Raw genomic sequence first — 24,649 nt, 5'->3', positions numbered from 1 at the left:
AATGGCGATCTTTTTTCCCGGTTGGTGTTATCAACCGGGACTACAAATAGATCTTTAGTCCCGGTTGGTAACACCAACCGGTACTAAAGATTGAAAAAGTACCCTATAGCTTTTAAACCGGGACTAAAGATATTTTTAGTTCCGGTTTTTAATACAACCGGAACTATTGTAAAATCTGGTCGACCGACCAAAGATGGTTTCTCCACCAGTTATCCATGAGACCATGATTCTACTGCCTAGCAAGCTTAGCTAGTTCGATTAAATCGTCGTCAATGATATGATGGAGATGAAACTAAACACAGATAACTAATACAAAAACAGATGGAAGTTGACAAGATTAATTTACATCCTTCCATAAAACAAAAAGAACAAATTTGCAGATTTTGCTCTGCATTATAATCGAGATCATGCAATACTGATATATGTCCATGATTCATCAACACCCATACAAGTGCACATACTAAAATACAACAATTAACACAATATTACACCCAAACTAGTTAGGGCACAAGAACAACAATTAGCAACTAATGTCTCTTTATTTTTTGCAAACCTGTAAAAATATATATAGCACATATGTATATATGCATCGTTGATCACCAGCCAGCAGCGCCGAGAGCGGCATATGCATAAAGAACGAGGATCACAATTCACAGCACAGCCAATATGTAGTTGCGTGCCATTGCTCACCTCACAACCATGATCTGCGTCGAGGCTTGCGGTCGTCGACCTCGCCGTGATCACCATAGCCAGGGTGTTGCTCATCAGCATCGCCATGGACGTCGTTGGCGGCAGCAGCAGCAGCAGCAGGAGGAGCATCCTTCACTGTCGTCGCTGGAGCAGCCATGGGTCCCACTGGCGGCGGCGCCGTGAGTACCGTGGACGAAATTCCATTGCGGCGACCGACGGCGCCGCCGCCGCCGTGAGCCTTCTTAGCCTCCTCGCCGGTGGGAGCTTGCGGATGATTTGCCGCCGGGACCACCATAGGCGGCTTCCCAGCTGCGCCTTCCTTCGGAGGACTGATCTGTTTATCGCCATAGGTGGGCGCCCGGACCTCGGTGTCCGGCGACGTCGCCGGAGCAGGCGGAGCAGCTCCCCCGTTGCCGTTGACGGCGCCGCCGGCATGCGGAGGTGGTGATGGCTTGTGGCCGCCGTCGCCGTCGTTTGGACCTTCTCTCGGGTGCCTCGCCGGCGGCCGTACCTCGCTATTTTTCACGGGGTCGTCACCGCCGCAGAGGAACGGGAGGCACATCGCCGCCGGCGCCGGTGGCGATGGATCAACGACGACGTCGATCGATCGCTAGCTAGCTAAGCTAGCTATCAAACTGTGGCAGGCCAAGTAGTGGAGTAGTAGGTTAGCAAAGGAATCAAGAAGTGATTAAGCGACGTAGTAGTACCAAGCAGTGATCGATGCTTAAAGTGAGTGGAGGAAGGGGGAGATGCGGCCGGTTAGGCAAGACAGAATATAACAAAGCATAATATATCTATCGATATATTTAGCATGCAGTTGGTGAGGCGATGACCTCCCACAACAGCTTAAAGCTAGCTACCTCATCAATAATTTCTTTGTTGTCTCGTGCACTACTCGTGCTATATTGTGCCCTATTTTTTTAATAATTAATTTACTGCAAAAATGGATATATCTACTACAGCAGCTATAGAAGATCTCGGGTATCAATTTAAGGGTTATATATGAAAAACAATATCACCGTTTCTTAGCTATAACTAATATGTACTTAATATTTTTTTTCTTCAACTTGTACTCCGTCCCATAATATAACCCCCAGACAATACAAAGTACACCTCTTCCGTAGAGGCAAGTTGGTAGTAACCTAACCTTTTAGAGTCAGGGGAGCCGAGCCCTTAACTCTATCAATAGAAAAATCTTCGTGCGTGGCGTGAGTTTGAATCCTAGAAAAGATCGATTGAGACTCCCTCCTCGGTTCCACGAAGATCTCTACGTACTTGTCTAGTCCAGGACAACTGGGATCTTCCGGTCTGAGTGCGTGGTCCGCTCTTCATTCAGGCCCGGCCCGCCCATCTGCTGCTAGGTCCGAGAATGGCGCCAGGCGAGGGTGCCGCTATGCCCTGCAGCTCTGCTGCGGCCGGCCCCCAGACTATGCAAAAGAATCGAGGCCGGGGGATGTCGTCCATCAGGGCCCCCGCCTTACAAATGGGCCGTCCCCCTTAATGAATCGAATGGTCCTTCGACCCTCGTTTGATTCTGACGGCCGGCATAGATGAAATCCCATGAGACCCACCCACTATTACTACAAAAAAGCCCTGCCCCTGGCACCTTCGCTAGACGGAGAGTAAGCGACTTCTATTAGCACCGGACCGTCAAGTCGAATTGATCGTGTCATGTGCAACGTCCATCAATGGTGGTTCATTAATGTCCATAGATTTAGACTCCTTCCCCCCTCCCTTATACGCAAAAGATCGAGAGGGGCCCAAACCAAACCGAGAACGTAAACAGAATTCGACTCACTCTCGAATGGCTCGCCCTCGAGCCCTGGGCGAGTCAGCCGGGTCTTTCCCTCTTGTTCTGTTTCCGCCACGATAAAGACGCACGGAAGAACTATGGTATGCCCAACACAGCGCATGGAGGATCCGTTGAGAGTGTCCCTTGTCTCGGTAGGGAACAGTACCTATTGTCTTGAAAAAAAGTCAGTGCTACGGTCCCCTATTGTTTGATCCAATATTGACAGGTACGCATCATGTTCTACTACCTCCGGTCCGTGGTTCGACCTCCCGTAGTGGTCCTTGCTTTTCTTTTTGAAAGCTCCGCGGGGCCAATTTTTCGTACTTGCTCAGTGTGCCCCCCTTTCGTCGAGTGCCCCGCCCGGTTCACAGGGCTGTTGGCCTACCAAGCAAGCACTTGCCCGCAGCTCCTGCCGCCTGCCAAGCGGGCTCCGCGCTCGTTATCCTGACTGTTCTCTCTGCTGGACCCTTTCCTATTGCTCTAACCATAAGCTATGGCAATTCCAGCTCGCACCCACTCTGGCCCGCCCAGCGAGGCCTGAGTGAGCTCAGTGGTCAGCCCCTGACGTTAGGGGTCTTTCGCTTTTGCCAGATCTATAGAGATATTACGAGTCCTCCATCCCAGATTCCCTTGCCGCGGCCATCTGGTTCACCGGTACTACCAAAAAGTCTCATGCTTACGTTACTGTGACTGATATATAAGTTTGATCCCAGACTACGAAGACCCAGTCGTGCTTCTGGTTTCCATTCTCATCATCATATTGAAGGAAACTCCTCGTGCTCTTCCATAAGAACTTGGAGTCCGTATCATGGTGAAGGTAAGGTAACGCTGTGATTCTTGCTCAAAAAACTGACCGAACACGTTCGAGTTATTGGCTCGTCCGACCCGGACGCATTCATGAGTCGCTCGTTCAACTGTCCCTCGGAGACACGGTCGAGAATTGCCATGTATGGTCGCCCCCCCCTCCCCCGTCCTTTCTTTCTCTCGGTCCCACCAGGGCGGGCCCCTCTGTGGTAATAAAAAATGGATAAAAAAAGGGGACTTCTGCTACGGGCTATGCCACCCATTACTTATGAGGGAAGTTGCATCCGTCCCATCGCAAGCACCTACAATGTCATGATCACATTGGTTGACCCTTTTTTGGTAGTTCAACGGACGGTCGCCCCTCCAACAAGAAAAGGTAGAAATATGGAAACTTCTCTGCCATTTAGATCGGAGAATTTATAGAGGAAATCAGGTTTTAAATTTCCAGAAACCACACGATTATATAGCCAAAGGGAATACGCCGCACCTAAAATCATCCCAAGCGCTGCTAATGTGGCTACTAAGCTATTTCTTTGGAAAGCTCCTACTAAGATTAGAAATTCCCCAATAAAGCTGCTAGTGCCGGGTAAACTCATATTGGCTAAAGTGAAAAAGAAGAAAATGGTAGAGAAATTCGGCATGGTGCTCACTAAACCTCCATAATATCTAACAAGTCGAGTCTTATGTCGGTCATATAGAACACCAACACATAGAAAAAGGGCTGAAGAAACCAGTCCATGACTTAACATAAGTAAAATGCTACCCCCAATTCCCTGTATGTTCGATAGAGCCTAATATTCCCCCAGAGTACGCCGCTTACCCTCCGAACCGTACAAGATAGTTACCACCTATCATACGGCTTTCTAACTCCACTTCTTTTCTGGTCGATCCGCTCTATCGGATCGATGGTAGTCTCAGAGATCTGGTAACCTCCGACATTTTTTACAACACGCTTCCTGCTTCCGTTTTGAGTTGCGCATCTTTCCCCCCGGGGCATACTATACTATAGTATCACATTGTAGACCTCCACCCCAACTCTATCTTCCTTATCAGTGAATCGGAACATAGTGCATAAGTACTCTTCGATGCTGCGAGGACGAGACGAGGTGACATACTACGATCACGCACTGAAGTTCTGCCCTTTGGCTCGGCATATGGAACCTCTCAACATGCTCCCTCAGGATAGGTAGGCCCATCCCCCCACCCCCCTTTCCCGACAGGCGGCCGGGCTGTGTTTCCCCAGCGGCCACCCAGTGGCGGCAGAAAACAAAAAAGGGTGGGCTCCGCGCGGTTCGCATTTTATTGTAAAGAGAGAGCTTTTCATTCTCTTATAGAAGCCCGCGTCCACGCGGGTAAAGCCCAGCGAAGCTGCAGGGAGCACTGAGCAATGGGGGGATGAGGGCGACTCCGCCCACGGGTTGGACCACACCACAGGCAAAAGTCCTTCCACGGCAAGAGAAGGGTGACCGGAACAAGAAAAGGGAGCTAGTCGTTGGAGGGAAGACAAGGCTCGTTCCGTGCGACTCCACAGAAGAGTACGCGCGCTAGAAAAGGCAGCCAGCTTAAAAACGCTAGCTACTTTTTTTTTAGCCTTATTTAGTTTGGTTGCCTACGCTTGCTCCCCGACACGCTATGGCAACACCCCCTGCTTGCTTCTTTCTGTTCGACATGGAGCTCGCAGCCTCCCCACCCTTGCTTAGCGTTCCACTTGTGATCCTGGAGGATTTGGAGAAATGCGCCCGACCATGAAGAATGGATTTTTTTCTTATCTTTCATGTGAACGGCCCTATCTTGTAAAGAATGGTTTTTCGTGCTATAGACCACGTTGAGAAAGACCAACCAACAACACAAATAAAGCCCGTTCCATTTGGGTACCTCGAAAGGGAGGTGCTCTTTATGATGCTACAGACGGCTGTCCGAAGTGCATGCAATGACGGGCTCGGATAGGATAGGATTGTGCGTGCCAGGCCCTTCGGGTGTCCATATTTTGGCCGACCTTAGCGTAGGCCCCTATGTTATGTGGCCGTAATATTTTTATAACTTCCACCGCTGTTACGCCAGAAATCCAAGGTTCCACACGAGCTCCTGTTCTGCGGCGTGGTGGCAGGACCGCTAGGGGATTGGCTCCGGGTGTAGGTAGGGTCAAATCCGCAGGGGTCATGCAAATACATAGGCCCCTTCCCTTCTACCGAGTTGTTTAGAAGGCGCTTTCCGTTCTACGGTCCATTCGCTAGGTCCGAATTCGTCAAAGCGAAAGATCAGATCCAACGGAAATCCCGCAAATTGAGCGCAGCTGATATGTGGCTACTAGGCGCGATCATCTCACATGCCATAAAAAAATACTTCTTTTTTTTATGGCCCGTCATATAAAGATAGAATAGATATGGATAGAGAGACATTCTACTGAATCGCGAATGGCTCGTTGATCCAAATGAATCATTCTTCTGGTCTCTCTCTGCCCCCCGCCCCAAAACTGACCCACGACACTGCGCCCATTCGTTTCGCGCGCGGGAAGGCAACGAAGTTCTGTTCAAAAGACCGCAGCGGAGTGGAGCAGCCGCGACACGAAGTTCCTTACCTTAGCTGGATCTCGCTGGTGCCACCTAAACGGTAGGTATAGGTGACGGATGTCTGACATTTGGAGTTGTCGTTCGTGCACCTGTCCCCAATAGAAGAATGAGTGATCCCTTCCCCTGCACTGCGGATCATGGCCTTACCACTAGGTCCCCGATGGCCAGCGGGGGATATTCGGTAAAGCAGCTCATGTTCGTTTGCGCTGCGCGTTCCCGCTGGACCGAACACGTGTTAGCTGTAGGAAGTATGGTTACGAAAGTGACTTCGGTTCGCCAGTTCAGGCTCAACTCCTCACTTTACGTTAGCGGACTTACAGGTCGGGCTGGGGCTCCACGCTCTTTCTTTCTGTGTGGGACGATGCCGGGGAATGTGTCGAGGCGGCGAACAACAACAAGACAACTAACTACATTTGCTTCCCCCCCCCATGAGATGCGCCAGTGCATTGGACCGATGGATAATAGAATTGAGCTGGCCAAAAAAGCGCTTGGGCGCTCTACATACGATGTAGACTCCATCAGATACATATCGATTTCTTTCTGATGGATCCAGAATAGATAGATATCTTGTATCATCAATAGATAGAAAGAGGTCAACCCTTATTATTGATAGATACCCTTTCGATCTACCAGAACAGATCAGGCCATCTATATCAATTGATTTGAAAGGTTCATCTCGCTTTTCGGTCATTTCAGCCACGCTATAATAGCCGCCACAATAAGAAAGAAGCAAGCGAAACAGCTAGAAGCGCTCGCTTCGCCGCGCCCAACAATTCTTATTCAAGGGAACCAAAAGATTCAATTCGGACTTCGTAGAGCCGGTGCTGTTGCTGTCTGCATAGGGCCGTCCCCCACTCCCGCCCCGGGGCGCTAAGGGGTTTTGTTTTAGGAACAGACGGCGGTGTTTTGCTGACGCCTCGAATCGATGCTTTTGTTGCGACATGCTAAGTTTTCCCCCCTATTGCTAGTAGGTTGATGGGTCGCACGCCCGGCACACATGTTTTGGCCTTGCTTGTGTGTCCATAACTCAAAATAGGTGACCTAACGGCCGCTGCCCGACTAAACATACCAATAGTCACCAAATTCATATGGGCTACTGAGGAGTAGGCAATGATCTTCTTAAGATCGATCTGTCTTAAAGTGGTCAAGGAAGTATATATTATAGCAATCGCGCTTAGAGTATAAATGAAAGGAGTGAAACAAAGTGTCGCTTCGGGAAACATGGGTATTGAAAATCTTAAAAACCCGTAGGTTCCCAATTTTAAAAGAATTCCTGCCAAGATGACGGATCCAGCCGTAGGTGCCTCTACATGGGATTCGGGTAACCAAATATGAACTGGTACCATAGGCACTTTGACGGCAAAAGAGGCGAAAAAAGCAATCCATAGAAGGATTTGGCGCCGCTCACTAAATTCTGTGGTTAATAAAATTTGTAAATCGGTGGTTCCTGTTTGGAGAAGAATCAACAGAATAGCTAATAGCATAAAAACAGATCCCAGTAAAGTATATAGGAAAAACTGATATGCTGCCTTGATCTTTCTTTGTCTCGAACCCCATACCCCTATAATGATGGTAGAGTCAAGGGTGGCCCCAAAGCGGAATTGACCGGTGGTGGTTGGTCAAAGCTCCAGTGGGTAGCCACTCCCTTCTCAGGGAACTGTACGTTAGACTTCCGTCGTCGGCCCTTGTCATTAGACCACTATGCTTGTCTTTTCCGCCTTGACTCTCGAATCTTTTGCTTCTCGAGTGGTGGCGAACCATGCTGCTTGCATAGCGGGAGATGCCCGCTCGTCGGGCCCGGTCTGCTTCCTGCCCGAAAGAAGGCTAGCAGGACTAGTGGTAGGGCCGTCAAAAACCCTACCTTTCAAACCCGCCCGTTCGTTATATCTAACGATAGAGAGATCTGTGAAAGTCATTGCCTTATGTTATGGTCGCCCCCTGACTGACGGCCTTTACGCAACTACGACTACTGTGATGTGAGCGGTTCTATTGGTTTGATCTTTCCGGCCTCCACTTGTACAAAGATGCATGCATAAAGGGACCCGCCCCTTTATTTATCTTGATTTTCTTTATTAGGACAGGACCCTACCCTATTCTCGAACCCTCCGCCGAGCTCTACCCTGCCCGCATTTATTTGGAAGGGGGCCAAAGAAATGTCTCCACCTGCTGCCAACAGTCTTTCTTCGGAATTCTACTGAACGGGTCGATCCCCCCCCTCCCCCGTTTGTTTTAGCAACTTATCCTAAGGTCTCTTCGCCAAGAACTCTCTGGCAACGACAGAGGAACTAACCTGCCTGCTGTGGCGGGGCGGCTTTTTTTTAAACAATAAGACCTAGATGATTATCCCTACCCTTGGTAGCTTACGAGTTTACGTCCATCCCTGGTCGGGTACAGTTTCCTTTATTTTTATCCCTTGTAGCCGTTACCCGAATTCGCGCAAGTGTGTCCACACCCCCCCTCCCCCTGACTTGACGAGGAATCCTTTCTCGTGAACAAACACACCCCCTACACACACCTAGGAGCACCCCTTCCTGCATATCCATACAAGACCTGAGTAGGCGGGTCGAGGTCCTACGAGGTACCCACTACTCGGAGTACCCTCCCACCAAAAAAAGATGTGTGGTTCGGTGGTTCGACTAGAAATGCTATGCTTACACACAAGACTACCCCTCTTCCCGAAAGCTTCGCGGGGACCTTTACTACTTTACGACGACAGGGGACCGCCCGTAGGGGGTTTACTGCAAAAGGCCCCTGCAGAGGAAAAGCTTGATCCCAGCGAATAGAAGATGCTCAGCTCCGCACAACATAGGGATTGGCACACTTTCGGAAAGAACATAGAATAGTAGAGGATCCAACATGTAGGACACGACGATCATTAGAAATTCACGAATTAGAAATGCTGTAATATACTCTTTCCTAAAACTTCTCATACCAGACCAACCCACTGAAATGCAATTAGGGATCAGAAATGTGGTCAATATCACTAAGAATAATGAAAGACCGTCTATACCCATATACAAATGGATGTTTTCATAAGGAAGCCATCGAAGGCTTTCCACAAATTGAGATTTGGCCGTAGAAGGATCGAATTGTATCCGAGGAACAAGGGGATACAAAAAAGTAATAAGAGAAATGCACAGACCAATCAATCGTATCAGTCTTATAGAAGAATTTGGAATGAAAAGAAGAGTAATGCTTCCTAGCACGGGACAGAGAATAGGACCACTTAGATCGAAATAGCATTCACAGAAATGTTCTAACATAGAGTAGAATCGAACATTGAAAAGATTAGTTGACAACAGTCAATCAAAAAAAAGATGGGGCGCCAAATTACTAAACAATAGGGGTCTTTCTGTGCAAGTCAGCTGAACACCGTAATTGATGAATGAGTAGGTGGGTTAGGCGCACCCCTCGCCCAGTGGGAAGTCATGAGGCTAGCCCCCCTGAATGAAGAAGTAGTGGGGCCCCCTGCCCGCCCACGTATGCACCTTTATTTAGATTCTAACTAAATATTTTACTGAACTTTATCCGGGAATCTTTCTAAAGAATCCATCTGGCAAAACGCAATTTGTCGATTTCAATCTAAGGTGCACCTTGCCTTTTTCAGGTAGCTTTGTTACGCCTATTCAGCTAGGTGGGGCATTGGTCATAGCCGAAGTCGAAGGGCAAAAATAAGGTAATGAGATGATGGTGCCATCAAGAAGTTTTCGACGAACGTAGTAGCGGCCAAAAATAAAACTCTTGCATGAAAGACCGGACGCAAGATGAATGGCGTTGGAGTTTTTCAAATGAAACCCGTGATCAGAAAGTCACCAACGGAGCCATACAATCTATCTAGTAGTGTGCCATAGCACGGTATAATGGTCAACGACTATGATTTGTTCGTACCATTTTGTCATCGATCACTGCTCGGTCGGTTGGTGAGTCACCCAAAAAAAGCATAGAAAAAGGTCAAGCAAAATGATCAGCGGTCTCATTTATGCTATGCCTTGCATTGTGTTCGTGTGTGTTTTTGAGCTTTCTTAACTTTCAGCGCCATGCGCTTTGCTTCGCTTTATAGCATAGAGAGACCGACCGTTGTCTTGAGAGTGAAAAGCAAGCGATAGAAAAGATAGTCCCTCGCGCGAACTACTATGGTGAGATCATTACTGAAAAAAGGACCAACAACAATCAAATCCTAAAAGAGAAGGAGGAGTCAGTTTTCTTTAAAGATCGAGGTGTCAATAGGACAGGACAATTATGCCATTCGGAAGAAGTCTTATACAGAGGGAAAGCCTGTTACAAGTAAGTGGAGAGGAAAGATCTCCAGAGATTCTTATCCAGTGGCTCGACCAGTAACCAAGGTCAAAAACTCGACCATGGTTTCCCGGTAGAACCCCATTTCGCCCAAGTTGTTGCGGAACCGGAAAAAGAAGCGGTTTTTCGCGCAGCTTGCTCATTGTGCTGGTCCCACTTTTCTATTTATTTGGCCGAAAAAGCATCGGACAGGTTGGAGTTCCAACCTTCTTGGGACTCCATGGACCAAGATCTGCTTTCATTATATGGGCAATACCAATCTACTAAAGTAGATCATATGGATGTAGAAAAAGCTTTAGATTTTGTGATGAATTGGAAACATCTCTTTTCCATTTCTATTTACCTAGTTCATATTTTTGTTTCGTGTGTTCTCGGGAGGAATTCTATCTCTAAAGAAAAAGTTTTGGAAGATTTTTTTAACCTCAGCCTAGCGGATTCTCCCCGTTAACTGGACCTGCCTCCCCCGCGGTCAAAACTCTCCTCTCCAGCCCCTCTGGCTGGGCCAGAAGCCTCGTCTCCTTTAACTGATTCAAGTGATTCAGTCAAAATGAAAGTAATCTCACAGAAAATTGGATTATCTAAAACCTCGTAAAAATGACAACGCTAAATCGAAAGTCCTTTATTTATATACAACACACACATATTCCTTTCAACTTACGAACATGAAAATCCAGTGGATGGTTTGGAAGGCTGGAAGAGTGAAGAAAGGTTCTTTACCCCCGGAGACCGGCTTTCGTGAAAGCACCTTTGGGCGATGGTTTCTCGATCCTCTCTCTCACTTGAAGGAAGATAGCCACTATATATATATATATATATATATATATATATATATATATATATATATATATATATATATATATATATATATATATATATATATCCATTTATTTATTCCAAATTTTCAGTGATTTTTCAGGTGGCGACTCTAAACCCCTTTTTCTTCTACTGGGTTGCTTAGGTGGCCAAAGTAATGATGATGTGGCAAGCGGTGCCAAAATGCGGGCGTACAACACGCGACTCCACAAGGGAATAAAAGCCTTAAATCAAAGGTTTTTGGCTTATAAATATAAATGGCTTGACTTGAAAATTCACCAACATTCCCATTTCTTTCCTTTGTGAAAAATGTAGTTTGTATAAACTAAGGGTTAACCTATTTGCAATAAGCACACACCACCTCACTACACCTAAGCATTGCATGCATATGCGTCTTGCATATCTGGAATTTTCCCCAAATAGGAAAACCTGGTGGGAAGTCTTGGTTGGCATGGTCCAGGGGCCGAGTCATACTATCCCCAAAAACCCACCACCTACTGTCAAGTACTCCTCTTAGGAGGGTATACCAAAGTGGGGGTGCATAGTACCGCTTGACCAGTCCGACGTCCTAGAGATGAAGGGCTGGGAGGTACTCCCTCCGTCCCTAAATGTTTAGCTCCGTTGCCTTTTTTAAACATGTTTGACCGTTCGTCTTATTCAAAAATTTTAAGTAATTATTAATTTTTTTTCCTATCATTTGATTTATTGTTAAATATACTTTTATGTATACATATAGTTTTACATATTTCACAAAAGTTTTGTAATAAGACGAACGGTCAAACATGTTTAAAAAAGTCAACGATGTCAAACATTTAGGGACGGAGGGAGTATATTTTAAAGCCCTCATTGCTGTGGGAACCTTAACTTGTCTTACTATAGCCTAAATTCCATCATGTAGTGGTCATAGAACTACTGAAGTTTAGGACTACCCAGTAGGATGCACATGAGCACTAAGCAACACTAAGAGGTGATTTGGTTTTTGTTTTTCCTTGGCATGGGAAAAGATGGATTAGATGCTCTGTGAATGTGTGGCTAAACCTGTGGGGCTGTATGGTACTTTAGCCGGACTTTACACCAGCTCTATTCACTGATAGCGTTACTGGCTCTTTTCCAGCATTTCTTGAAAGCAGCTCGCACTCACCGCTGCGCGCCTAGTTAGGCTTTGAAATAATAGGAACAAAGATCTTCCGCAATCAATGTTGTACTCAAATCCTCTCTGGCCGGAGAGGGGGATCTCTTAAGCAGAGTATTCCGAGTCTAGGGCTAGCGGAAGCATTGAAGAGGGATATCATTTTCAAAGAAGGCATGGGGTCCTTTCGTCTTTGTAGAGACTTTCACAATATACCAGTGGATAATACCATCCAAGAGAGAAGGCTCATAAAAAGAAGCAGGCAACAAAACATCTTGATTTATAGGAATCAACGACCTCGCCACTGCAAAGGAGGAAGTCAAATGATTTGGATTCGGACAGGCTGTCTCGACAGTAAGAAATCGACATCATCATCTGTCTTTCATGATGGTGGGAGGCAAGATTTCGTGGTCAAGCACAAACCAAGCATAAGTGGATAGCAACTTATACTATGGAGGCAGAGTCTCCTCCCCTCATTTCTGGGCTGCTTATTCGTCATCACGGAGCAACCCGATACCTTTTCTTAGGCGAGCGGCAGAGACGAGAGCTTTCAATTATGCCGTTTTGGTCAAATCCCAGGGCTCTTTCTGATTTGATTAAATACTTCTATCATTTAGATAGAGAGTGATATTTCCTTCTTGTCCGAGAAGGCAACAACCATTTCATTTCTTTAACCCGGATTGCATTATTTAATTGATTTACTACGTCGTGTACTACGTATTGGTTCGTGAATGCGTTGCTTGAAGGAAGGAAGCAGCTTTAGAGGAGGGATGCCGTCAAAGGGGTCTGCCGGATTTGGGCTTTGCTAAAGATACCGGTTCAATATGTCATTTCCGAAACCGAGGAGCACACCGCTAGGAGGACAACTCAAGCACCAAAGACAAAGGTATCGCTTGTAAAAGGAGCTTGCATCGTAGTACTCGCTCTAGCGTTAGGTTCAACCCAGCGTTAGGTAGGATAGGCAGGTATTCTAGGGATATGCTCATCCGCTGCCCGCGTAAGGTTCATATCTATCCAAGGACAATGGTATAAGGTTCGCATCTTCCCAAAGCCGAAGAACTTCTTTGAACTACAGCCAAGGCAAATCTCTAGTATTGGTACCAGGGGCCGGTGTCTAGGGATAGGAGCCGTCAAAGGGCTAGTCATCGCTAGAAAATCCGAAACAAGGCTATTACTATCCCGGGGCGTAGCATAATAGGAATCGGGTAATTCGCTCGTCATTTCATATCTCTACTCAATTGGCTAGGTTGCCTCCGAGGAGCCGTTGATTGCCGTTACTGAGCCCCTCTTTTTCTTTCTTTCAAGAGCTACACCGCAATCTCGTCTCGCAAGTCGACACATCTAGCAATGCCTCTGAAATCCAGGTACTTACCATCTGCAAAGGACCTGTTACGCGCTGCTTGTGCTAAGTCACCCAATCGTTCCCCACAACATTCTCAATGGCAACTGCTCAGGCACCGTGGGAATAGCTCAGAAGGAGGTGATAAGCATTATAAAATTGATACAAAGGATATCCATAGAAATCTTTCTATTCGTAGTAGTCTAGGACCCAGGCTTTGGGGATGAGGATTCGTATTCCTATTTCTTTCTTTGGATTGAGCGACAAAAACAAGAGTGAGAATGCAGGATTGAAGTTCAGTACTTGCTTACTAGCTTTCTACTTGGCAGGGACAGGGGTTCGTGGCAGACTTACTTGTCTATGCAGGCGTGAAACAATATTCCTTTCCTCTGGACTTTATCATCATTATATACTTGCTTTACCACTTGAATTAGATCTTCTTTTTAATACCTAACTACTATTAAATTCCTTTCATGCCTTTATTCACAATACAATAATTCAAATCTCAATCATGTGCTTTGCCGAGGAGAGCGCTCGCTACCCGATCCCCCTAAGCTAATGTAGTTCCCAGGTTGCCTACTAGATACCGTTTACGGCTATATCCGTGTAGGAAGCCGAGGAAAGAGATAATTGATAGTTGCCAAAACCACGTAAAAGAAATGAGATTGAAATATGTTCAATTCAACAAATTCTGATTGTTTCATTATCAAATGCAAGGGATGTGGGACCAGGTTCTGTTATTGGAGTTAAGCGGTGTAGGAGCCGTGCCGTTCCTGTGTATTAGCTCATTGTTAGCAGCCGCGAAGGGCGTAAAGGGGGTAAAAGAAGATAAATATTTCTCGGAAGCAGCTCTTCGCCTGTGGGAACTTGCTCTTTTCTTTTGTTTGAAAATGGATTGGATTGTAGCAAAGACCCGTTTTGAGCCCTTGGAAAGGGTATTATGGGTTGAGTAATAGTGTTAGTATATTTCCCTTGCCCGAGGACAGTCTATCGATGAACGGATACTAGGAATCATAGGAATAGCTCCCCTTTTCGTAGGAATAGCTCTAGCGCTCGCTACGCCCTCACCTTTTCAATCCCATGTTGATGTAGAGTATACTTCAATTGCTTCCAACAAGAGCTAGGTGATCATCGACAGCTTGGGCGTTGCTGGATAATAGGATAGGGGATTCAATGAAAAGGATGAAATGAAGAGTATACCCACGTCAACTTCTGCTCCTAACGTATACGAATGGTTCTTATGCTCGCCAAGGGAAGGGGGCCAAACCCATAACCGTTACCCGAAACCAGGAGTTAAAAAACTAGGGATGCGGGAAGCCATTGGAAAAAGATATGCGAATCCGCTGGTTAAACCCTTTCTTCAACCCCTTGGTATGATACCTCCTTTCCCTTTGCTTTGCTAAAAGATACCCGTTCCACTGTTCCATTGGTGTTGTGCCTTGTAGGAGCCATCATCTTCTTCTTTGCTTCGGAAAAGTCATCTGATTTATTTGCTTCGGGGATAGGAATGTGCACTTTTGTTCATGTGCACATCAACACAATCCGGGATGAATCAAAGGCATGGAAAGGGAAGAGATAGCCCTACCCTTCAGTGAACCACTCAAGGTCAACCTACGCCTGATATCCGCGGTTATTATACGATGCAGTTCGTGGATTGGCAAAACCTGGATGATCAAAGCATCTATCTATGGTTGGGGGCTTCCAGATCGTCATAACATGTCACAGTAGAGTCATCTAGCTTATAATGTGTAACATACCCGAAATTTTAGGACTTAAAATTTCTTATCAAAATAGTTAGAGGTTAATTTCTCCAATTTTGAGAGCCAAAAATTTCCGTTTTAATTTAGGTGATGATCAACTTAAACCATTGCATGATTAAAATTTGAGAACAAAATAAAACCTTTTCATTCCCAACATTAGACTAGAAATGTCACCAAGCATACATGTACATAATGCATGCCTAGGCTCGAGTTCTTTGTGCATTTGGAGTTTTGGTCTTGCATTCTATAATAGATCCCATGAGCATAATCTAAAAGAATTACTTCACTAAACAAACCTATAGTTAATCTTGGGTGATAACATGTGGACTTAATATTAAACTCAAATATCATCTTCTCAGTCTAAAAGAAGTTTAATGTAATCCCTATAATAATATTAGATGCAATTATGAAGTGGGAACACATATACAAATAAAGGTCAACTTAATTCTCTAAAATATTTTGTGCAAGATAAAATCATGGAAAAATTTATGTGGACAATGATTAGCACAAACTTATCCTCCGTAATTTGGTAACGTGTTAACACTCAAGTTGATATCTCAAATTAATCGGTCGAAGCAGACAACTAAAAGAAATCAAATTAAATTTTAATCGGCTAAAACCATATTTCATCCAAAAGTACATTTAACTGCACATAAGTGAACATGGAAAATAATTTATTCAAATACTAGATTAGTTATCATGAATAAATGTAATTTTTCTAGAATTTTCCTTCTCTGTTTAAGCCTCCTAAAAATTCAATCTAGCTTTCTAATAGCCCATCTTTGTTTAATTTCTGTGAGCAGTCCACCCATTATTTTTTAGTGCAACCAAAGAAAATGGAATCTAGGTGTAATCATTTACCTCCAGTAAAATCAACACTAATTAATTTGGTCCACACATTGAATTATGTAGTTACAAAGTTAGAGGAGAAAATAATTCCGAAAATTAATCTAAAAATCAAGTTTACCAGTCTTCTACCCATATCTCTCTCCCTGGCCTAGTTTCCATCGAGTTGGCCCCACTTGTCAGTACCTTAGGCTAGGTTCAGCCCTGTCCAACACTTCCTCCTTCTACACCTCTCTCTTGCCTAGTGGGACCCCATTGTCAGCCTCACATCCCTCTCCACACAGGCCCACGACTCAGACCCCGCGCGCCACGCGTGTGAGCACGCGTTGAGCGCGGAAGAGGGCGAGCTCCTCCTCCCCATCTCCGCCGGCGACCGTACTTAACCCGACTGGCCGACCAACTCTCACTCTCTCTCGCCCCTGTCTCGTTTCGCAGAAGAACCGAGGTACCCCGCCTCGGATTCGCCGGGAACGGGGGTGCCAACTCCGGCGCCGGTGAGAGAAGTCCTCGACGCCGTCGCAATCCGGTGAGCTCCATTTCCGTTCAATAAGCGTTCTGTAATTCCCTCTCAATGCCGTCTCTAACGCCACCAAGAACGCCTCTTTTAGTGCAGCCAATCTCCGGGAACGCGACCGCGTCAACTCGGAACACCGTCGCGCTCTGGACGCCGCTGCTTCGCCTTTGCTCGTCGCCCAGCTTCCACGGTTCGTGACAAGCTGAGCCACTTCGCCACGAGCTTCATCAACCTCTGTAGATCAAGAATCCCGAAGGAATCGACGCGAGGTGGACCACGGTGGGAGATCCTCTTCTTTTTTTTTTCCAACTCTGGCCGCCGACGCCATTCCTTTCTTTCTCCTTCTCTGGTGAGCTTCGGCGCAATATTTTTCGCCTAGAGCTACCTTGTGCTGATCTAAACCGAAGCATGCACCCTCTATATGCAGTAGAAGCCCGGGAGTACACCGTCGACGACGACCGTAGCAGTTGCGCCGTCGCCGAACCAGTACACCGTCGCCAAGACTTCGCCGAGCCGCGTTTGATTCTTGGTGAGCCTCCTAGTAGTCCCTAGAGTCCTTATCATACGCATGCACGATTAAATCGAGCCTCAAAACCCACATGCATGTGCAAGCCGAGCTTAGCCACCGCCTCTAACACCCTAACAGCCGCTATAGAGCACCAAATCTTGCCAGAAAGCCACCAATAGGTTCACACGGTTGTTCTCTACACTTTTTGTTTTGGGAGCTTAAGCTGAATCGCCGTTGTTCGCCACTGGTGATGCTGTGAAGCTCGCGGCTGTGCTGCTGCTCTGCTCTGTCCAGAGCAAGGGCATGGCTTTTGAAATTTAAAGATTCCCAGGGATGTATTAACAACTGGAACAGTCACTTACAAGTAGGACCAGTAATAATCTGTAAATAAACTAAAACTCAAGCATCGTTTTGCATACAAACCTAAAACTAGGGGACTGCGGGATCTATTTCCCGAGAAACCAGGGGTTTTTGCGCAAAATATTAGTAACTGACATATGGGCCTAGGACTGCGGGTTGATTCCTAGAAACCTCAAGGGCCTTTGTGCATATTGGTCCCTCACAGCCATGTGGACCCATCCTTTAAAATCTGAAGAAAAATTAGGAAAATGCCCAAACAAATACATGTTTAGCAGAAAAATGCACAAAGTTGTAAAATCTATATAAAATCAAATGAAGCTCATTTTGAAGTGATTCCAGTTGCTGTAGATTCTTGAAGTTATGAACTTTATTCCAGGAATATAAAACTTGACACTCACTGTACAAATAATGTCTCTAAGATTTATCTAAGATAAGTCATGCATAAAACATGTACAAACTTATAAAATACATAGAAAATTCATTTCAACTCATTTTGAAACAAACTCAAAAACTGCAGATTCATCATCAGACACTCTCTGATTAGGTTAAATAAAAGTAATGACTTACTTTGCATCAAATGCCTCTAAAACTATTATCTCTATAATGATTAGTTTTAGATAAGCTAAACTTTAGAAATTCATGTAGAACCCAATTTAGCTTCAATTTGAATAAACTTAAGTTATGTAGGATCACTAAAACATGTATTTCCAAGTTATGAAATAAGATTATATACTTGCTGTGTAGTAAAAGTCTCTAAATATTCATATAAGAATTTACTAACATAGAGCAGCCATTAATTTGTAAAACTTGTAGAAAATTTATTTTTAGTCCAAATGAAATGAACAAAGTTTCTATAGAACCAGCAAATAGTTATCTTCAACATAGTAAAATAAAATTTGTCACCTTTTGTAGAGAACATTGATCAAAACCTTAACTTAGTGAAATAAGAATTTAAACACATAGTGTTGTTTAAGTAATACATAAACATGTATAAGTATATATATACACTTTAGGTCTAATTAAACCTAAATAAAAACTTGATTGACCAGTGAAGCCATAGTTCCATCCTCATCCACTAAAACTTAGAAGAACTTAGCTCATATAACAATTTCTAGGTTAATATAATATATTGCTAGTTTAGATTAGAGCATCTCTAGTTTATAAAATATGAACCATAGTAGTAAAGACCATAAACATGTGAACTAAAAATGTTTTAGTTAAGCGAATTATTCCTTTTATTCAACTTAAACAGGAAGTAGCATGTTCTGAACCTATAACTCAAAAGTCATGAACATATAAAACACTATATGTCTAAAACACGTTATAACTTGTAAAATGCATAAAGAATTCATTATAATTCCAAAAATTGTGAAACCAAATGTGTTAGTCTTAGAAAACACATCTCCACACCCCTGTGAAGTCTAATCTAATAAAAATCACTTTACAAAAGTATTTCATAACACTACCTAAGACTATACTATTGTAAACCGATAAAAATTCTAAAATTCATAACTCCCAAATGGAATAAAATAAAATAGGAATTATTTCACCTAAATTCATTTTAGATCATTTCCAACCCACTGTGCATAAATCATGCATTTTAGAGCATTTTGGATTTTCACCTCTTCCGGTGTTTAATTGCATGTCGTGTCCTTTTTCTAGATAATTGCATAATCGGTGAAGAAGTGGATTAGGTGCTAACAATTCTCTGATCAAGGCAAGTTTTCTCCTCCCATCCTTTGAACACATTGAATCCCATGATTTGAGGAATGAAAATGTTTGTTTGCAAAGCTGCATGTGAACTTAGATTATATCGGTATTTAAAATTGGGTTAAGGTAGTTATGACCTATTTGCTGCATACCCCACCTTGAATAATTGATCCTCTTACTGTTTGAACCCCTAGAAATGGTTAGAGTACACTCTTTGTGCTCAAATGGGTTTATATATGCTCTATTTGTAACTACTTGCTTAGCCATGCTTAGAACTATGCAAATGCTCATTCCATCTATAATTAAAATATGATTTTGATATATGAACCTTTGTTGGAATAAAATGAATATGATGGGTATTTACGAACTAAAATATGTAAAATGTGATTTTATACTTGGGCGGCAAGTGGTGTGCATATGGTGTTAGTTGCATACCGATAGGGGGAGTGTTTGCCCAAGTCGATAAGGACCGAACTTGTGTCACCCATTTAAAGTTATTCGTACATCCACATGTGCTAGTATGGGATGGCCTAAGCTGAGTAATCTATTTAGGACTAGCTTTGCATTCTGGTAGGCCGGTGTGTATGAGTTCGTATAATTCAGAGGAGCTTCCTATTTACCCCGACGTGGTAGTTTAGGTGACTAAGCGTGTCCAATACAACGGTATTGTGCCACGTGGTGGGTTCCCGTCGTGTCCGCCACCACGGCGTTAAGTTTAAGGCGTGGGCCCGCCACTTAACGGTTCCAGGTATATTCCAAGTATGCCTAGGATGGAGGAACACGTATCGTGCTGGTGCAAGGCTAGGCTCTAAGTAGTGTAAAGGCTTCGTTATGACCTCTAGATCACATTCAACATGAAGAGTGTGGTGGAGTCTTGCAAACTCAAAACAAACTAGAGAGTTCATATCATGTGGGTAAAGCTGTACAAACTCTGCAGAGTTCTTTAAACTAATCGATTAGCCGTGCTCACGGTCATGAGCGCTTTGGTGATGTGTCATGAGTATAGACTATGTTTTAAAAATGTGATCATGTGACATGGGTTTGAAATTGATAAATGTGTTGAGTTGTGTATGTGGTGATACATTATGACTTATTGTTAAGTATGGCAAAAAGAGATTGTTTATGATGGAATTATGAAGAAGTTAATAATGAAACTTAAAACTTGTCTTTGTTAATTGAAGCATCAACTCCTTTACAAAAGAATTGCAAAACAAAACTTGCTTTATGCTGAAATTGAACTACATATTGCCTTCCTTTGAATATATGCCTTACATGTAGTATAGTAGGATTGACTTGTGCTTGCCAGTACATTAACTTGTTTAATGTACTGACTCTTGCTGTTGATATAACCTTTTGTTTGCAGGTTTAGTCTTAGTCTTTGAGTGATGCGGGTTCCGATTGCTTCTTCTAGGATGAGAACTTAATGGGGTAAACCCCTAGTCGGTGTGCTTGTGATTGGGTAGTCAAGCTTCCGCTGTTCTCTAATAAGTCTATTTGGCCGGTCGGCCTATGTAATTATTAAGTTGTTGTAAGTCTTAAGTTTCTTTCATCTTAGTTGTGTTTGCTATGTATAATCATGCTTAAGATGAAAGTGTGAATCTAGTGCACATCCTGGGAACTAGATTCACATGAGTATGAGTTAGGGATATTTGAGAGGTTGTAGATCTTTAGCCATTTTTGTCAAGTCTCCTGAATGTGTAACACATCTGATCGCCGCCTTCGAGTGGTTTGACGGGCACATCTCAGGCTGAAGTTGACTGGCAGGCTAAGGGCCCAGCAATGTCTCTAAAATTCCTCTCTCGAGGCATTGGATGTTTCATTATGCTCGTTTGATGACTTGAATTACGCATTTCATCTCTCAAATATAATGGAAGGTCCGGAGAGCCTACGACATAATGGGAGGCTGAAAGCGAGGGGAAACCGTTTCTCATGTGGGTATTAGCAAGTTATAAGACAAAGAGAGTCGTTAGTGGAATAGGTTTTTCTTGTAGGAGAGAGATCGGGAATCCAGACAACAGGGCTAGGGTTTGGGGCTAGTGCGGATTAGTTTGGGCGGAAAGAATTGAAGAGAGGAGAAAGCCATGACCGATAGAGCTCGGGTTGGATAGGGAAAGGAAGAAAAAGGGGTAGGGTCAACCTAAGGATTTAAAACCTAAGCTTAGGCTGACGACTGCTTCGAGAGCAGATAGAGGATCCTCTTCTGGGCATGAATCTGGTTTTCAAAAAGAAAAAACCTTTTTACTAAACCATATCGACGAGCAATGAATCTAATCGCAAAACGAGAAATGAATCCCCAACGAATGCCAAACGAACAAAGGCTCCTCTTCTTTTCCGGTGTATCCTTTGCCCAAAAGTTCTTAAGTAAATTTAGAAAAAGAACCTAACCGTCAGTCTGAACTCCCAGGAAATGAATAGCTAACAGAAGGAGTCACTGTTAAGTGGTTTCTATGTGTGCTCTTGAAAGCGCGGCTAATATAGCTCGGTTAATGTAGTGATTGTGGTTTCCTTTTGTCTAGTGGATTAATCATGGTGCAATTGATTGGATTATATAAGCATGGAAGTTCGCTAAAGTTTACACCCTATTGTTAGGCCTTATTCTAGGCTTGAATGCGTAAGACCGAAACTCAAGGCGGGAGAGATAACCTCCGTTTGCTGGATCTTCTAGGCACTTCAAACAGAAAATCTACTTATCCAGTAACAGGGGACGGAACATAGGAAGGAGACACGTGCTACGAAGAAATAGGAGATTGTCAAAAATAGGGAAGGCTACAGATACACATGATGCTAGGCTAACAAGTATCTTCGTTTGACCCTGGATTGGGGTTAAATTTCCTATGTTTAATGGAGGGGAGAACGAGGGAATGGGTTGACAAGTGCGAGAAGTATTTAAAGTTGTTCCAAATAAATACACTTCAAAAAGTGAAAGGAGTAGTCAGAGAAGGCATGGGCTGGAATGAGTTCTTGAACGAAGGTTTTGATAGGTTTGACCAGGAAGGAGAGTGGAAATTGCTCAAACAGTGGAGTGATGTGGAAAGAACTAGGTGTCGGTCGCGAAAACCTTAATAAGAAGTGAGGAGCTGATTGAAACATAAAAAGTGACTGATCGTAATCTTAGGGCAAAGAGCAGTACTCTTATATCAGTATCATCTTCCCTTTCTTTTTTTTTATTTAACTGTCGCCTTCCTTTCCTATCAAACTTTTCTCTGGCCCATCATCTTGTGACAAGAACTGCTCGAATCACAAAAAAAAAGGCATGCACTAAGAGCTCTTATCTCTTTCTTTTCCCACGGTAACTAGAGATTGAATAATAGAAGCCTGATTCAATAATAGAAGCCAGATTCAATATCATAAGAAAATAGAGATTGTAGCGTAGAGTCAGGCTATCCCATGTTTGCAATAACAGCTTTGGGATCTTTCCTGTTAATGATGAATAGCTTGCCTCAACAGAGAATCAGAATACTTTTTATTCGGTATAACAACCTTAAAAACGAATCAATCTAGATGCCCCGCTCTTGCCATCTTTGATGGAATTGAATCATCAACTGACTTACTTGAGGAATAAAAAAATCTGCAGCTTTCGATTCTTGTCTATCGGATTCTATTGAGAAGAAGGGACAACCATCCATCCTCCCAGAAACTAGTTTAGTGCCTGAACGAGATTGGTGGCACTTATGACGAGAAAACAAACTCTTTCTTCTGTTCAAAAGCTAGTAGTGCCGTAGTGCCAATCTACTCCGAAGAACAAGCTTCTTTGCAAAACTACTTTCTTCTACGGAGCTACCTCCGTCTCACTCTTGTACCGAATGCTACCTGGCATAACATCCTTACTTAAATATCTTCCGCTCTCCAGACTTCAACAGTGCCATCTTCCAGTAGGAAGAGAATCTTTTCATCCTCCCACCCAACCAAGTAGGCTTCTTTTCTATAGGAAATGCTGTCGATATTTCCTGCTAAATCCTGCTTATCCAAGGAGAGAGATGATGGCCGGCCTATGCACTGAATGTGCTGTGTTCTAAGATATCTTGAATCAGATCAACTTATCCGGTATCCAAGCTAAAGCAAGAAGAACTATCGGGTGAGGGCATCTTTCTTTTCAATGAGGGAAGGGTTCTATATCAGTAAGACCATCACAGCACACCCCCAACCCTCTTCTCTTGCTTGATAGGGTCAAGGCAGGAAATATAGCATGGAGTGGCGGGGGAACTATTTGCTTCTCAGCCCACTGATGTATGTATGGCTTGCTTTCTTTAATCAGAACTCATGACTATGGATTGACTTCAAGAATACAACAAAGGGTTGTGGTGAATCCCGGTGTCGGCCTAGATAGAAGACAGCAAATTCATTATTCATTAGTTGCAATGGGGTGCCCTTGAAGTGAATGAGGTATTGCAAAAACTAAATCAAAAGATGCATAAAAAAGAGGAGGTCCATCCGTGTACAGTAGTGAAACACAAGGACCAATCCTGAAAGACCACTCCTCCCTACCTACGGAGTTTGACAAAGTCATCAATTGGGTCAAAGCAGAAAGAAATGTTGCGTGATCAAGTTAAAAAAATGGAAAAAAGGAAGGTGATCCATGGCCCGATAGAAAAGGAAAACTTGAACCAGATTATATTAGATCTTCGCCCTAGTGAATCATAGTCAGAACCAGGGGGGATCCTCATAGGACTGCTCGTGAGCGTAAAGAGTACTTTTGACTGGAATAGGGCCTTCCTTTCTTTTGAACTCTTATTAGGTAGCAAGGAGAAATTCAAGTATGTGTTCAAAACAAAATCAACACACAAGCCCCTGAAGTCATTTATTTGCTTCTTTAATGAAAAAGGACTTGGTTTTCGGGATCTTGAGAGTTTCAACGATGCCGTGCTGGCCAAACAAGCTTGGCAATTGCTGGACAGGCCCGATAGTCTTTGTGCACGTGTTTTGCTGGGGAGATACAGCAAAGGAGGAGATATTCTATCTGCTAATTGCCCTCGAGGTGCCTCGTCTACTTGGATCATCAAAGGAAGAGAGGTACTGAGAATGGGATTGATCTGTAGGATCGGAGATGGTCGTACCACTGAAATATGGCATGATCAATGGATAGATGGACTACTAAACAATGAAGCCGTTAGGGAGAATGACTGATGATCCAGTTCAGTTAGTTGCCGATCTCATGTTGCATAATACAAACCAATGGGATGTGGAGAAGGTGCAGCGGATTTTCCTTCCATTGGATGCGGCTGCTATTCTGAACATGCCAAGGCCGAGAACAGAGCAAGATGAATTTTGGGCTTGGGCATGGGACAAAACGAGCATATTTACGGTGAGATCTGCGTACAGGGAACTCATTCAGCGTTGTGGCCTGTCTGAACCTGCTACGGGATCGTCCACGGGTAACGAGGCTACCTAGAAAGCACTGTGGAGACTCCGGATAATGCCTAAGATAAGAGTGTTCTGGTGGCGGGTGGTGAAAAATTTGCTACCCTGTGCTGCTGAACTCCGCAGAAGCCATATGAAAGAAATAAGTAATTGTCCTCTC

General features: G+C 44.1%; 1 protein-coding gene and 1 long non-coding RNA gene across 2 annotated transcripts; one reads left to right on the top strand and one right to left on the bottom strand.

Moving 5' to 3' along the window:
* Positions 1–328: 328 nt before the first annotated feature.
* On the bottom strand, positions 329–1,743 carry LOC4340895 (uncharacterized). Its single transcript, XM_015786493.3, has one exon. The coding sequence runs from the start codon at positions 1,250–1,252 to the stop codon at positions 692–694; it is 561 nt and encodes a 186-aa protein (XP_015641979.1). The 5' UTR covers positions 1,253–1,743; the 3' UTR covers positions 329–691.
* A 14,706-nt stretch (positions 1,744–16,449) lies between these two features.
* On the top strand, positions 16,450–20,749 carry LOC112939427 (uncharacterized). The gene is made up of 5 exons (XR_010741931.1): positions 16,450–16,565; positions 16,648–16,902; positions 16,981–17,082; positions 19,084–19,138; positions 20,495–20,749. It is a non-coding gene; the product is annotated as an uncharacterized lncRNA (long non-coding RNA).
* The last annotated feature ends 3,900 nt before the right edge of the window (positions 20,750–24,649 follow it).

The sequence above is a fragment of the Oryza sativa genome, chromosome 6 (assembly GCF_034140825.1).
Source record: "Oryza sativa Japonica Group chromosome 6, ASM3414082v1".
Lineage (NCBI taxonomy): Eukaryota > Viridiplantae > Streptophyta > Magnoliopsida > Poales > Poaceae > Oryza > Oryza sativa.
The sequence above is the reverse complement of the archived record's forward strand: the minus strand, read 5'-3'. Positions and strand labels throughout refer to the sequence as shown.